Consider the following 17235-nt stretch of genomic DNA (forward strand, 5'->3'; position numbering starts at 1 on the left):
TTTTTGTTTTAAAATAAGTGAAAGTGTCCTTCTATCAACAGTAAAGGAAATAAAATTTATGTGATAGATTATAATAGAAAACTGTAGAAAAAATAATCTTAATGACACCTACCAGTTTTTAATGTAATAATTTTGAATCTTTCATTTTCATCGACATGTCTATATGCATAAACAATCATAGTTACCAGTCTCTACCAGACAAGGACATTCATGGGCTTATCACCTACCTATATTTAGGGAGTGAATACAGAGTTCCAAGTTTGAAGGTCAAGATACATGAGAATTTTGAGAGCAAAAAGAAGGGTAAATAATAAAGATGGAAAATATTTTCAAAACTGCATTATATTAACACGGCAACTAAGGGACTGTTCGTTTTGTTGTGTTGTGCTTCGAATTTTCATTTGAGCTTGAGTTCTTGTTTTTGAAAGTCTTTGTAGCAAAAAGTAAACTAGACGGACAGGAGTCAGAAGATCTAGGTCATGGCTACCCTAATTTTTGAATGTACAGGATTTAATTTCCTAGAAAAGTTCGAGTTTTAAAAGCATCTGATAAAAGACATAAAGGAAAGTGCTTAGAACTCTTTCTACATATTTGTATTATTATTTATCTTTCTCATTTATACATAATATGAAAAATATTGCAGCTTAATACAGCAACCTTCTTGAAAAAGTAGGACATCTCTTCCAGTAGTAACCTGAATATTGTCAGATGCAAACTTTTAGATTTGACGGGAATTTTTTTAAGTAAATGGAATAATTGAATTAGCATATGTCTCCACACTATTTAGTACTCCTTTTGTTGCTTTCATTCAAAGCAACAAAAATGGTTAGTTTTAAAGAGGTGAGGACACTGTTGACAAGATTGAGATTTGGAAGACTAAATAATTTAAAGAACCAGAATTTTAAAATGTAATACACACCCAGAAATTTTAGCCTATGTGGTTTCCAAAACAAAAACACCTGTATGATCAATGTAACTCCAATGTAGGGCAAGCACCTACAGATGGTAAACTCTCTTTCGGGTCCTTGTAGAGCACAGATTGTTGATTTGGTGTAATTTTCTCTTTTCTGTTGGTTCTACTGGGACTCAGATACAAGTAATGTGAACTCTGTTATCAACCTATGACCTTTAGGTGATAAAGAAAAGACTGGACTGTTGTCTCCTGACTGTGAGATAATAAAAGGCTTATCTGAGGAAACCTTTTGCAGTTATAGCCAGTTGTCCAAAGGCTGATAATTGGAGGTCATATGAAATTCTAAAATCAATGTGCAGAAATGTATAAGGAAAACATAAGCAATAAGTTTAAGAATGGATTTTTTAGTTCCAGAGATTGTAGTTGAAATGTCACTCATGCCTATCATTATTTTCATCCCTATTGCTTGTTTTCCATAAACAAGAACGATATTTTTTCCTCTACAAATCTTGGATTTTTTTCTAGCTATTTTTTATTCAAGGTAAGAATATAGCTACATAATTTATTATGTAGCTTCACTACAAACAAAACTTTTTAAATTTTTTTTTCCATTTTTTAAAAATTTCTTTTTCAGCTTAACAGTATTCATTATTTTTGCACCACACCCAGTGCTCCATGCAATCCGTGCCCTCTCCAATACCCACCACCTGGATCCCCCAACCTCCCCGCCCCTTCAAAACCCTCAGATTGTTTTTCAGGGTCCATAGTCTCTCATGGTTCACCTCCCCTTTAAAAGATTTTATTTATTCCTTTGACAGACAGAGAGCACAAGTAGGCAGAGAGGCAGGCAGAGAGAGAGAGGAGGAAGCAGTCTCCCTGCCCAGCAGAGAGCCTGATGCGGGGCTCAACCCCAGGATCCTGAGATCATGACCTGAGTTAAAGGCAGAGGCTTTAATCCACTGAGCTACCCAGGTGCCCCCAAACAAAACTTTTGACATAGTTCTCTACTGTCCCAAGTTAAAAGTTTTTGGATTAGAACTGCAATAACTGTCTCTATAAATCACATACGGATTGTTTCATTCCCACTCGAAGGAAAGTATCATTTGCCATTAAAATTCTGTTTTAATATAAACACTCTTTCTCTCATACTCTATATTCTAAAAATCAGATAAACACTTACAAATATTTAAAATATTAAAAAAAAACATTTATTTTTTGTCAGTGAATAATATTTATTGGTAAGCATATCAGACCAGAAAAGTCAATGCTGTCCAAGATCTCAGGAGTGCAGAGCTCGCCACTTGTCCAGAGGGCCGCGACTGGGAACGTATTGGACTCCACAGCCATCCGGGATGAGGCGCTTCTTAGCCACTTTGTCTTCAAATTCATTAGCGTTAAACTTGGTAAAGCCCCACTTCTTGGAGATATGGATCTTCTGGCGTCCAGGGAACTTGAACTTGGCCCTGCGTAAGGCTTCAATCACATGTTCCTTATTCTGAAGCTTGGTCCGGATGGACATGATAACTTGGCCAATGTGGACTCTGGCCACTGTGCCCTGGGGCTTTCCAAAGGCACCGCGCATACCCGTCTGGAGCCTGTCAGCCCCAGCACAGGACAGCATCTTGTTGATGCGGATGACATGGAAGGGATGAAGCCGCACTCGAATGTGAAAGCCATCCTTGCCGCAGCTTTTCACCATGTACTTGTTGGCACAGATTCGAGCGGCCTCCAGGGCTTCAGAGGAGAGCTGCTCGTATTCATCAGACACCATGTGGCCACAGAGTGGGAACTCGTCCACTTTCGCCTTCTTCCGACCCAGATCAAAGATACGGATCTTGGCATCAGGGACACCGCGGCAAAAACGAGACTTTGGATATGGCTTGTTCTTACAATACCGGTAACAGCGAGCTGGTCTGCGGCCCATGGCAACACCAGGAACCTCGGCCGCCGGCGACGAAGAGAAAGAGGCGCGCTCTCACACGCCTGCGCATGCGCCTTATATGCATTTGCCCATCTTCCCCTTTGGGAATCATAGAGTCCTGATGACGTCAAGAAGACGCTCTTTCTGGACATCCCACCATAGATACAGCGACACTCTATGCCTCTGTGGGTCCAACTTGGCACATGCGCAGAGCAGACAGTGGCTAGATATATTTTCGTGTTGCCAGGTAACGAATTGGGCTTTGTCGCAATAGCCAGAGAAACACTTCCTGCTGTACCTCTTGAGCATAGGCTTACTTTCCGGGCGCCTGGGTGGCTCAGCAGGTTAAAGCCTCTGCCTTCGGCCCAGGTCATGATCCCAGGGTCCTGGGATCGAGCCCCGCATCAGGCTCTCTGCTCAGTGCAGAGCCTGCTTCTCTCTCTCTCTCTCTGCCTGCCTCTCTGCCTACTTGTGTTCTCTGTCAAATAAATAAATAAAATCTTAAAAAAAAAAAAAAGACATACTTTCAGTAGAGTTTAAATAAGGAAGGTGTCTCCAGCTATGCAATATACTTTGTGTCTAGTTTGTCTAAATCAATTTTCCAGAACTCTTATTTCCCACCAGCATTTATAGAAGGATTGCTAGTTCTCAAAGAATATGTGGTTTCCTTCTTTAGGTAAAGTGGTTTCTTGGCATAGTCTGTCTGATAAGGTTCAAAAAGAGATGAGAATGAAAACATATTTATTGTATTTATTGCTTGATAATCGCTTTAGAAACATGAAACTTTAGCAGTTTTATTTGGCCATATGGAATGATCTTATCAAAACGGCATCCAAAAAATTGAAATACCAATTGAATTTTTCAACTGAAGGCTATTTGCATTTTCAAGTGTTACAGCTGCTAGAAACTATAGAAGAGGAACTATGCCTTATTAATCTTTTACACTTGAGGATGAGTTTAATACTTTCCTCCTTCTGATATGAGATTTTGTAAGTCTCATGATTGGGATCGGAATGTGAGAAGGAGGAAAATGAAAGAAAAAGAATTTACGAATAATCTATAATCCCTACTTGAATTTTTATAGTTTTGTTTTGATTTCTTAATGCTGTTTCACAAATCTATGACTCATGGAACAAAGTCCTTCCAATGTGAATATACTCCACTCATGCTTTCTCATTAAAAGGGACACAAATAGGGTCACTGGGTGGCTCAGTCAAGTAAGCATCTGACTTTTAATTTCAACTCAGGTCTTGATCTCAGGGTTCTGAGTTTTAAACCCCGTGTCAGGCTCCATACCCAGCACGGAGCCTATTTTAAAAAAGTAAAATAAAAAGAGAAACAAATAGGTTGTGACAAAATAATTCCTATCTTTAAAGTGAGTAGGTTTACAAAGTATCCATATCAGGATAGAAATATTAAAACTTCCAATTTAAAGAACTTTTCTCTACTATATTAAAGCTTGCTTATTCTCCTTTCTTCCTTTATTTCTATATTCCTATTCTTTTCAAATAGCTCTTATTTATTGTGTAAACCTGAATATGGAGAGAAAGCAGCAAGGAATGTTGTATTGCCCTCACTGAGCTTATAAAGTGTAGGGAAGGATTTGAAACTCCTCAAATAATATATCATCATATTACTAAGTACAAAATGTGCCAAAAAGGAAAAGCAGAGTGAGCCCTGAGAGCCTGGGATAAAGCCCTGAGCAAGCCTGAGGCATGGACAGGGACAACTTTATCAGGAAAGGGATTTCATATAGTGACTGTAGTATGCAGGGCTTGGCATATGCAAAGACTCTCAAGCAGGCAAAAACTTGAACCATGGGGCGCCTGGGTGGCTCAGTGGTTAAGCCGCTGCCTTTGGCTCAGGTCATGATCTCAGGGTCATGGGATCGAGTCCCGCATCGGGCTCTCTGCTCAGCAGGGAGCCTGCTTCCTCCTCTCTCTCTCTCTCTGCCTGCCTTTCTGCCTACTTGTGATTTCTCTGTCAAATAAATAAATAAAATCTTTAAAAAAAAAAAAAAACTTGAACCATTTAAGGAACTAAAGTAAAGCCAGTATGACCATGAGTGAGGGGATTAGTGGCATAATATGAGAACAGTGTAAGACAGGGGCCTTGTGTGTCATGCAGGGCTCATTTTACCAAATTAGGGATTCTGCCTTTTGTTTAAGACCACTGAAGAGCATTACACAGGTTTTATTACTCTTGTATATAATACAGTTAATATCTCTCTTTTTAAAAATCTATTTTATTACTCTTTTTTAAAGGCTTTATCTTTTTTATCACTCTTGTGTATAGTATGGTAAATATCATTCTTGTTGTATATAATATGGCCAATAGACTGGAAATGGATGTGGGGAGGTTAGAAAGAAAAGCTTTGCAAGACCGAAGAAAAGAAATGAGGATAGTATAAGCATGCTTTTAATATCTTTAACTTTATAAACATGTTTGCATCTGTTTCTACTACTGCATACCTAGATTCTATCATTATTCTGGGGGAAAGGAATCTGTGAGGTAAAAAGAATATATATAGCCAAACAGAGTTCATGTGCCATCTCAGTCACTGACCCTTTTCTAGGTCATGCTTTGGGTTTTCAAACCTCTGGAATTCTCTAACCAAGAGATGTGTTATCAGGGTCTGTTTGCAAAATCCTTTTTCCTTAATCCAAAAGGTGACCAATCATGGCTTGCTGGAACTATACCAGTTTTAGCATTGAAGTCCTGTATCATCCAAAACCCCTTAATCCCAGGCAAAATGGTTGGTCACCCTGTCACATTTATGCATGGGGCCCCTCACAGTTGCAGGACAAAGTCAGAGGACAGGTAGAGAAGGTGAGAGCCAGACTGGGATACTCCACTTAAACTACTTTCCCTAGCCTTGTTAAGTATTGGGGGTGGGGCAAAAAATTCTAAAACTTGTCTGCTTTGAAGTTGCCTGAAATATAGTCAAGAAGATAATACATGGAAAATCAGATTTTTCTTATTTGCTAAATTTATTACTTTTGTAAGTACAGTAAAAATTTAGCAAAGGGAGACACTGGTGTCATATAAAATAGAGATGGATTAAAGAATGAGTAGAACATATGTAGGTGAAGGTAAGGAATAAGACAAGAAAGGGGCATGGCAATTACATAAGCCTGTTAAGTGCTGTGAAAACAAGAACCATGTCTTTTTGGCTCACTGCTTTGTCACCTGTTTTTGGTAAATCATGTGACCCATAATAATAAATGTTTGAATGAATACACAACACTGCTGAGGTGCAGTGGTGTGTTGGTAAATATTTAATAGCCTGCTCATTGGGGAGCAGGGGCGGAGAGAGGAAAATCACAACTTCCAGTGTTAACTAATCTCTGTGGTGTAAATACTCCATCATCAATTTCAGTCACCAATGTCGTATCAATGAAGACGATGATGGGAGCAGATGCACACAGTCAGCTTTTGTCAGCCAGTATTAGCTGGCTTTAGCATGCCACCATTTAGCTGTGCATACCCAGGAAAAATAAAGATGACAAACTTGGCTAAAGCTAATAATGCATAATCTGGAAAAATAAATTTGGGGATGGGTCAAAGAGATCATTTTCTAGGAATCCTTAGAAAGAAGGCAGGTAAATATGTTGAAGCTTGATGATTCAGCTTCGACTCTGAAAAATTCTTTCCTCCATGGTTTCTTTTTCCTATTCTGCAACTCCTATGTAAGAAGTCTGCAGTATTCTGTACAGGCATACCTCAGAGATATTGGGAGATCAGTTCCAGACCACTGCCATAAAGTGAATATTGTAATAAAGTGACTCAAATTAATTTTTTGACTTCCCAGTGTATATAAAAGTTATGTTTACACTATACATTAATACAGTATACATATAGTGTACTATGGTGTACACTATACTATTAAGTGTACAATGGCATTATGTCTAAAAAAAAGTACACACCTTAATTTAATGATATTGCTAGGAAATGCTGACCATCATCTGGGCTTTAAGTCTATCATCATCACTGATCACAGCTAGCAATAGGAAATATAATAATAATGAAAAAAGTTTTCAATATCCTAGGAATTACCAAAATGTGACACAGAGACACAAAGTGAACAATGCTATTAGAAAAATGGCACCAATAAACTTGCTCAGCACAAGGTTGCTGCAAACTTCTAATATATAAGAAAAGGTAATATCTGTGAAGCACAATACAATGAGGCACAATAAAACAATATATACCTGTACATTTTAATTAGGTGCCTTGTGCATCAAGGCAGACTTTATGTACTTGGAATTAACACTAGACAATCAAATTACTGCTTTCATGCAAAGACTGGAAAGGAATAGTCTTATGTATCAGTTCAATGCAGCACTTTCTTTCCTTCTTTAATATCACAAAACAACCATTTCACAAAGAGCTAAACCTGGACTTTGTTCTGAAAGAAAATTATGCATTGAAGTTTATTATACTAATACTAATATACTGATACTGACATGCACCCTGGATGTCCTCTCCTGCTGCTGAAATCATCTGCATTGTTGATCACTGATTCATTATGAAGTGTCTCATCACATGGTGTTGGATGGTATATTGTGATTAAAAGACATGTTCCTGCTTAGGCTCTCAGTGAAGTGTGAAAGTTTCCACCAATGATGAACAGTCATTTTCATCTGTGTTTCGTAGTAACTTCACACTGGAAAGTGTAATCTCAAAATGTTTGATAGCCTAGATGAACAACTTGATATTTTCCTAGAGTTGTGTAATGAATGTAGGAATCATGGTTATGGCTGGCTTTTCTTCAAAGTCAGCTGATTGTGTCTATTGTCATGGCTAATGGGTGGTCATGCTGCCTGTCTTTCATGTACCTGTTTCACAATGGTCCCCTTATCTATTTGACAAATGCACATTTTCTAAATAGAAGTGTAGTCAGATGGTTTTAAGTGTTTAGTCCCAAGTGTCTAATGAATGCATTTTCTTTTTTGGCTGGTACTTCATTTTGATTTTTTCTTTTGGGGAATCTTTATTATTATTATTATTATTATTATTATTATTATTTTGGATATGGGAACTGAGTATGTACACTTCATGCTTTGGTAGTACAGCACAAGTTTCCCCCAAATGAGTTATTTTTTTTATATTGTTCCAGAAAATTAGGGAAAAAATAGGTGAGGATGAATTCAGAGAGAAGTCACACATAAATACATGCATTAGAATTTGATTGGTTTTAGTTTGTAAATTCTTACTTGTTTAGGTTTCATACTTACACAAAATTTATAAACCACTTTCGTCAGTTTTATATAGTGAGCAATAAGAATTGATGCATAGTTTTTTAAATAAATATTTAAGTAATGTTATAACAGATATAATTTATAATAAAAATAATGAAGATGCTATAATAAAGCATAATAATAAAAGTGCTATACTAAAAATGACTCAGTACAAAGAATCTACATATGTTTTTGAAATCCCTTTTCTCTTAAAAGATTTAGTCCAATCTGAAAATTCTGATCTTGGGTTGGGGTGCTATGGGTGAGGCTTGTCTTCCCATATATTGAGTGCGTGGGCTTCCTGTGTTTTATATTTAAGTACTGTCCATTTATTTAAGAGGACTAATGTTGGGAGCAACGTTATTTTTTTCCCCTGCTTCCCTAGTCATTTGCCAATAAAATGAGGTTTATGTGGTTTATAGACATGCATGAGCAAATATTTAATTAAATGTTGATATTATTTAATCATTTATACCAAAACACCCCATTGTATTTTAGATTATGTTTAATGGACAATCTCTTTATCCACTAAACAGATTTTTTTATTAATGAAAGTGAACTGTCAACCTTGGGAATTAGATATAAGAGTTCTTTAATTATGAAATAAGTATTCCAATTGAAAAAGCACTTTGGAAGGCTTTTTGAAAGTTCTTTTTTGAAAGTTCTGTCTCATCCATCTGACATTTTAATCTATTTGCATTTTGGTCTTCTCTATATCAGCAAATACTGAGGACTAGCTCAGAAATAAAATGCCATACTATTTGGGATACATGGTAAATCACTACATTATTGATCGGCTTAGTCCCCGTGTAAAGGAGTCAACCTTGCCCAAAGCTTCTAGGAAGTAATTTCTAGGGCTTTCTCTTTACCTAGGGAATTTGGTGATACTAGATAGTCTAACAGTATGATTTAGGTTGAGGGCTGACAATGCCAGAAAGATCAGCATTGTGAAGGAAGTCTTTGGGTCAGTGGTACTATTTGACCTGGAGACTTTCGGTTATCATAGCACAGTCAATCAATCAGGGCTACATAATGAATTCTCAATAAAAACTCTGAATACTGGGGTTTGGACAAATTCTCCTGATTAGTTTCTATGCCTGTTGTCACAAATTAATGTTAAAAGAATAATGTATCCTAACTTAGGAGGGAGAGGATAAGGAAGCTCCATGGTCTGGTAATCCTCCCAGACTCTACCTATTTTCTTCCTTCCTCAGCTGATTTTAATGTCTTCCTTCCCTGTAGTTAACCATAACCATGAGTATAATTGCCTTCAGTGAGTCCTGTGAGTCCTTACAGTGAATTATCAAATCTGAAGTTAGTTTGTGGAATCCACCAAACTTGTAGTCAATATCAGAAATGAGGAAAATCTTGGGGACTGTGCCTTCTAACTTTGAGGGTATCTCAAACTCTGTAATTTCCATCCTTCACCCCAAAGACCTAATAAACCATTTATAAATGGTGGAGACACTGCAACATAAAAGAGAATAGAAATCGAGTTTATAGTACTTAGTAGAGTTGAAATATAAAAGACTAACAAGAACTAAAAATTGTCTCAAAAAGTAATTATTTTCCTGCTTAAAAATATAATGCATATTTATTGAAAAATTAGCATATATGCATGACAAAAATATAAAGATATGAAAAATAATAAATATTATATTTAATACATATTAAACTTAATAAATATTAAAATAACATTTTAATATTAAAAATATTACAGATTTGGACCTTTTTTTATATGTACCACTTTTAAGTCCTGATTTTTATATTACTTTAAAGCATTTTCTGTAAGAATAAATGTACTTCATGTTATTTTAATAATGACAAAATACATGTGATTGTATGCTAAGTTATAGATCCATATATGGACAGATATATTTACTTCTTGGTAAATATTTATTTTATTATTTTTAATTATTTTATTTTTATTTATTTTAATTAGTTTTATTTTATTCTATTTATATATTCTTTTTATATTATTTTATTTTTTATTATTCTATTTATTTTTATTTATTCATTTTATTATTCTATTTATATATTCATGAAATACTACTATAGAGCTCTGGCAAAAGCAGCTTCAGCCTATTTATTGATTTACCTGGAGGTCAACATCCAGGAGCTAATTGGTCATAAATAAAGGCTGGCTACTTTGACAAAGTGATACTTTATAGTGAGTCTTCTCATCAGTCACTCAAGCAGCAAAATGTGGATTAACTACAATAGTGCCAGTGACCCACATAAAAAAAATTATGCATGTAACGACATGAATTAAAATGAACAAAATAAACCCACGACCTGCCAATTTTTGCTAAATCTTGATTTCAAAGAAATAAGAATTCTTAATTCTTTACTGGACAGTAGAAGGGTTTGTAAAATTCTGACTAAATCTAGAAGATAATTGTTTTTTATTTCTCCTTGGGATTGCACAAAATAGTATTTTAAAATAGTTCTAAAGACAATTTGAAGGAATTCAGGAGCAGAACATATACGAAAGCTTTACTTTCCTTTATCATCTTAATTGAAATTTGCCCAAATTCTTTATGGAAAGAGGTAGATTATTTTTGCATATGTTTTAATTTTTTAAAAGTGTGTCTTAACATTCATTTGAATAGGCCATTTAACATAATTAAATAGTATTACCAAGTTGTTTCTAGAAAATTTAGTAAGTTTTGAGGTTCACTGAGTGGAAGTTCACCTTATTACTGCAACATATATACACAAGATAAAGTAAGAGTAAAGCTGTGCTCAGGGATGACATGTATCTCATTAATCTATAAAAATATTTCCCTGTACATCACTTAACTCAATTCTCCAAAATAATTATCTTAAAAGGCATACAAAAACAAGTTAGCCTGATTTTCAAAATGAAAAAGTAGCATTCAGAAACGGTACATGACTCACCCAAAAATAAAATTTGGCAAGTGATGGATCCTGAAGAAAATTCAACCCATATGTGAACACTTTTTCCGAAAATTTTCTCTTTCAAAATTTACTGTCAGAGGTCAGCAGAACTGTACAGGCTATCACTTAACATCTGAAAGTTAAGCTGGCTCTAAGATGAATTATGAATCAATTTTGTGGCACATCCAGGGTCTGTGGGTCTGAAATCAATACAATTTGAGGGTCCTCTTTAAGAAAAAAAAGCACATTTTCAATTCAAAATTAAAGACAGAAAAAATATTACTTAGAATGAGAAAATAAATTATGAATTATGAATAACTATTAAAATTTACAGAACAGAGTTTTTAAAATAATATATTTCCATTAACCTCCTGATCTACTTTTAAAATCTTCCTTATATTTTCTGGATACATATTCTTTGATCTCCTCTCCATAGACTACTTTTTTAAAAAGATTTTGTTTATTTATTTGAGAGTGAGAGCTCAAGTAAGTGAGAGGGAGAAGCAGGCTGAGCAGGGAGCTCAACATAGGGAGATCCTGGGATCAAGACCCCAGCTGAAGGCAGACACTAAACCAACTGAGCCACCCAGGTACCCCAGTTGACTATTATCTTTAATATTTTTATGAACAATAGAATCTCAAGTCCATTTTTCCTCCAGTAATATTGTCGAAATCTATAGTAATAACATATAAAGTTTCTCTCAATCTCACAACTGAATATTATTAATGCCAAGTACATTTTTAGGATTGTTGTCAAGTTAAGAAAACCCTTATCTCTTTCCGTATATGAACTATAATATTTCAAGGAATTTCAGCTTTTCCTGGGCAATGACTACTCTTAAATTAACAAACAACACTTGAGTACCAGATTACAGTGATACAATTCATGTCATAGAGTGATGAGAAGGCTGGAAACCACTCATCTAAGTTGTACTCATAAAGCTGATTGTGTGCGTCTCTGCCCAACTTTGAGTTTAGTGACATGATACTGGTAAATTAAAGTGGCCATGGTGACAGTATTTATACCCTTGGCAAAGCTAGAAGTTGGGGTTTTTGTATACTTTTTCTTTTTTTCTGAAGAACCAGGTAGTAAACATGTATTAACACACCACTGTTAATCCTTCTCCAAAGTTTAATTTTTACTTCATTGGTTTAGTGCTTCATGTCAAGTCAGCCTGAAATTTAAATCTTTTCTGATGGGCTCAAATAATTCATTATTCTCCTTTACTTGCATTGTAAAACAATCCAAAGGGCTATTTATAACTTCAATTAAAAGTTTTGCTTAATTACATCTATTGATGTCATCTGAAATTTGTTTTGGCACTAATTTGGTTCTTGATTACAGAGTATTTTTATTGATATTATTTATCTTCATTGCATGTGTTTTGTAATCCATCCATCAGTTTTTACTCATTTTTCTCAGTTATTTCATAAATAAATTTGAGAATATTGCCAAGAAAGAAGTGTATGTTTTTCACTTGTTCTAAGTGAAATGCCCAAAATATCTTTCCAAATTGCAGTAAAAATGGTATATTTCAGCTTTCTCAGTTATTTAAATAAGCACTTACCTCTTTGACCATATATCTTTGGATCACAGTGCTGAATGAGTAGTCGCAGTGAGTAGGCAGTATACTCTTGGAAGCAATTTCAAACCAGAACAACTAGCAATAAATTATCCTTATATCATGTACCTACAAATCATATAAATATACCCTACCAAGCCCATATTAAATGCCTTCTCTAATAACTTTCTTTTAGCCAGATCCCCATATTGCCAAGGCTACTCCAATGCTGTCTGACCTCAAGGAAAGTGTGAAAGACCAGGAGTAGAAATGCAAAAGAGACTGCAAATTGTATAAAAACAATGTCTGACCTCATAGCTGGGGCCCATCCTAGGGCCTTGGAAGGGCCCATGTCAGTGAATGTCTATGAATCTGAAGCTGCATTAGTTTTACTAGAAGTCTTTCCAATTCTGAGCAGGTAATACTACTTTCTGTTTCTTAATATCTGTTCTCACTTTTACTCCTTAAGTGATTTGCTTTGTATAGTCCCAAGGTTTCAAAGTTTTCCAACAATATTTATGCCATAACTATGCTCAGATCCTTTATTAACACTAAAATGTAGATAATAGCTTCCAATTTAAAATTTTTCTCTCACAGCTTTCCAAGAGCAAAGCCTTCCGAGAAAAGAATGAAGTAATAAAAATACAATTTGAAGCACAAAGAATTAGGAAGACTTTAGCACATGGTACTATTGCAGTTGCCTCTAAATTCATGGTTTACATGCTAATTACTTGAAGGAATAAAATTATTCAGTAGATGTTGGCTTCCTGTGTTAAAAAATATGGACCCTTATCAAATGTCTTATAACAAAAGAAATTCCAGATGGATCAATGATTTAGACATTAGGATTAAAAAAATACTGGAAGAAAAGACACATGACTTTATTTATAGTCTTGAAGTGATAAAGTCTTATTTTAAGCAGAACACAAAGAGCAGAAACTGTGAAGGAAATCTTATGGCTTCAAAACAATTTAAACTTTTGTAAGATTAAAGTAATTAAGTCAATAAGTGTATGTGTGTGGGTCTTTATAGAGACACACACATGCAACCACATGCACACACACATTATATATATATGTATAGAGAGAGGGAGGGAGGATATGTGTTATGCAAAGATTCCATACAAAAAATAATGTTAAAGGAGCCCTGGTTATCCATTAATATATCTGAAACCACCCCAAATTTAGCGATGTTAAATTTAAAAATTCATTTATTGTATCTGTTATGATTCTGAGTATTGCCTGCTTTCATCAAGTTAGTTCTTTCCTGACGTCTGTTCATGACATTGCGGTCAGATAGTTGCTGTGACCGAATCATCTTGAAGCCTGCATCACTTCCATGTTTGATGATCTATGCTTTAGGCAGGATTTCAACTGATGTACCAGCCAGAAAATGACATGTGCCTGTCCCTGTGTCCTGGAATTCATCACTGCATGGTAACTGGGTTCCTAGAGCACACATCTTAAGAGAGAAATCCAAGTAGAAAAATCTATCACCAAATCTCAGAAGTTACATAATACCAATTCCATTGCATGCTTTTTATCAGAAATAAGTCACAAATACCAGCTCATATTCAAGGGAAGAAGGACTAGACTCCTTTTCATGATAGAGATTGGTAGACATACTTTAAATCCACTATAATCTTCCTTCTGGCCACAAATAATTTACATTTTCTTATAAGCAAAGCACAGCACCACTGTAGCCTCCTAAATTTGCATCTGTGGCACCATTAAGTTCATATTTGAGGTCCAGATTTTTGTAATCTAAATCAGGTCCAAGCATAGATGAATTTCTTTCTCTCCATCTGAAGATTCATGAACTAAGAAGTAATCTGTCCCCCAAATATTCAAAATACAATGGTGGGCAGGCATAACACAACTACCAAAGACACTGGCATTCATGAAGCAGTGGTCCACAGAAAGTCTGAAAAGCATTCAAGCACATGTTGCCAGTTCTTTGATTATGGCTAAACCCTACTTTTGATAATAATTTTGTACAAGTCTTGGCTGCACCCTCTGAGATCTTAATAATCAACCTTCAAAACATTGTTTCATTTCCCACCAAAAGAGTCTTGTGCTTGTAGCTGAGTATTATTCTAAATATGCCTCATGTCCATTGAAGTTCAGGTATCTAAAGGCCTATTTTCTTTTGGTATCATGCCTGTCTCCTTTAGTCCAATGTGACAGTGTTTCCAGTGATACATTTTCCTTAAAGATTTTGTAGGGTTCTGTGAATTGTATTGGTGGCTTTGTCATTGGTGAAAACCCCATTGACAAATCTCTTTGAGATAAATCCTGATCTACCTTGGACTCCCTGAAAGGCTGTGTAGGGCAACATCTTAAGATGCTTAGAACCTGGTGTTCAAGAAGACCTGCAAGGAACACCCTTAAAATTCTTAGAGGGTATTTTTGTCTATTAGAAAATCTGAGGCATCAATTTAAGTCTTTCTCAGGCCTTAACAAAGAACTTAACAGTCAGGCTCTCTTGGCTTTGTCTATAGTATATGTTTTCCTGACAGTGTCTTGGGTTTGGTCTTTGTCAGGAAGCTAGTTTTTTCTTGGTTGGTTGGTTGGTTGGTTGACTCTTTTTTGTTGTTGTTGTTTATTGTTATTTTTTTCAATGCAGAGCCTAAACTCAGGACACTGAGACCAAGATCTAAGCTGACACCAAGAGTCCAATGTTTAAGTGACTAAGCCACTAGGTCCCCTGCCAGAAAGCTATTTCTGAATTTGAAAACTGTGTGCCATCTGGAGATTCTGGAAATGAGAAACAGTTTTATTTCAAAACCAGCAAATTTCAGCTCCTTTATATCTAACCATTTGTTCACCAAACAATCCCTTTCCTTCTTAATTTATTTATTATTGCCAAAAAAGGAGCCAAGTTGCACTTTCAACACTGCCTAGTAATTCCTTTTAAGGGATCTCTAGTTCTTTAAGTACATTTTCTATATTACACAGGCAACAATGTTGCTAAACTTTCTTCTAGGTCAAAACAATGGACTTTAACTCCCCGTAGTACTTTTTCTCACTTTTTGTTAGGTACCCACCAAGAGAATGCCAAGACCTTTTAGGATTATTATATAAACAGTCTCAAGCCCTACCTACCAGCATTTTTCAACCAAAATAAGCCCTTTTATTTATGAGTGACTGGTTGTTGATAAAAGTGCCAAGCAAATTCAATGGGAAGAAAGAATAAACTTTTTAGCAAATGGTTCTGGGACAATAACTATATGTAAGTAAAAGAATAACATTGGAGCCCTACCTCAAACCACATGAAAAAAAAAAAAAAAACCTCAAAATAGATTGTTGTGGACCTAAACATATGAATTGAAAATCCAAGGCTCTTAGAAGCAAACATAGGACTAAAACTAAATGGTTTCTTTTAATAATACCAAAAGCACTAAATGGTTTCTTTTAATAATATCAAAAGCACAAGCAACAAAGGGGAAAACCAGATAAAATAGGCTCCATCAATTAAAAAAAATGTGTTTCAAAGGACATCTTCATGAAAGTGAAAATATATAGAATAGGTGACAATATGTCATATCTATCTCTCTATCTACATATCTATCTATCCACACTGATAAGCATATTCAGTTTAGTTTTATACATAGATTTAACTATTATAGTGTGCCCCGAAAAAAATCTTTAAATGACCTAAACCAAACGTTAGCATATATTGGAAATGTGTCTAGATATACATTGGAATAATTCTAATAATTGCTTTTATGCAGGTTTTAAAGCAATTTAAAGATGAACAGAGAATCTTCATGAATAGCACACCACAATAGGAACTGGCCTGGATACTTTGCCTCTCCTTTCTGCTTTGACATATTCAATAAAATAAAATACATATATTTAACAAAAAATTAGTACTTTGAAGAACTCTGCATGATGCATATTTTGTTCAGGATTAATTTTTTTCCTCGGAATAAATGGTAGTGTGTCTGTTTTCTTGAGTACTTTTAAAATAATAAAATGTGGATAGAATTAAATCTAAGAATAATTTTCTAAAGAAATATGAAATATTAAGGAAATAAATTATTAATGACCAATTAAGGCTAGTGTACAATAATACTCTTTTTTTATATAATTTTTTATTTTTTATAAACATATATTTTTATCCCCAGGGGTACAGGTCTGTGAATCACCAGGTTCTACAATAATACTCTTAACAACTTTTACTAATTTGCTAATGCAGCTCTTACTAATTTTGAAAAAAAAAAAATCCAACCAAGCATTTCAGGACATGTTGTTTTCACAAAATATCATTATTAAAAGATATAATTCTTAATGTTCTAGATGTTGCAGCATTTAGATGTTGTAAAAATTATTTTATCACTCATATAATCAAGTGACAATTAAATTATTTTAAAACCGTTAATTGGCTCATTCAGCTGAATAATATAAATATTTAGACTTACATCTGTAAGAAGATAAATATTAGAGCATATTAATATTTAATTCTCATCAGTTATCCAATGTTGCAGATCCAACTCATTTTTATTGTGTGACAGATAGTTTCATCCTTCTGGAAAATGGCTTATGGAAAGGATTTCACTGTCTCGTACAACAAGATTCACACATTCTTTCCTAATCATAACAGTGGCAGTTCTTCATCCAATCAGTGGCACAGTAAATCAGACACTATCTCCTGAGTACAGCTGCATGGATCTGTCAGCTCCAAACTTGTTAAATC

At 35.0% G+C, this 17235-nt stretch overlaps 1 protein-coding gene across 1 annotated transcript; it reads right to left on the reverse strand.

Moving 5' to 3' along the window:
* Nucleotides 1–2135: 2135 nt before the first annotated feature.
* Nucleotides 2136–2886, reverse strand: RPL10L (ribosomal protein L10 like). The gene has a single exon (XM_059371264.1). It carries the CDS (start codon nt 2835–2837, stop codon nt 2193–2195), a length of 645 nt encoding a protein of 214 aa, XP_059227247.1. The 5' UTR covers nt 2838–2886; the 3' UTR covers nt 2136–2192.
* Nucleotides 2887–17235: the final 14349 nt, after the last annotated feature.

This window comes from Mustela nigripes, chromosome 13 (genome assembly GCF_022355385.1).
Source record: "Mustela nigripes isolate SB6536 chromosome 13, MUSNIG.SB6536, whole genome shotgun sequence".
NCBI classification, from domain to species: Eukaryota; Metazoa; Chordata; class Mammalia; order Carnivora; family Mustelidae; genus Mustela; species Mustela nigripes.

Excerpts from the sequence above, each read along its gene's own strand:
- RPL10L (XM_059371264.1), bottom strand. The coding sequence starts at position 2,837 with ATGGGCCGCAGACCAGCTCGCTGTTACCGGTATTGTAAGAACAAGCCA.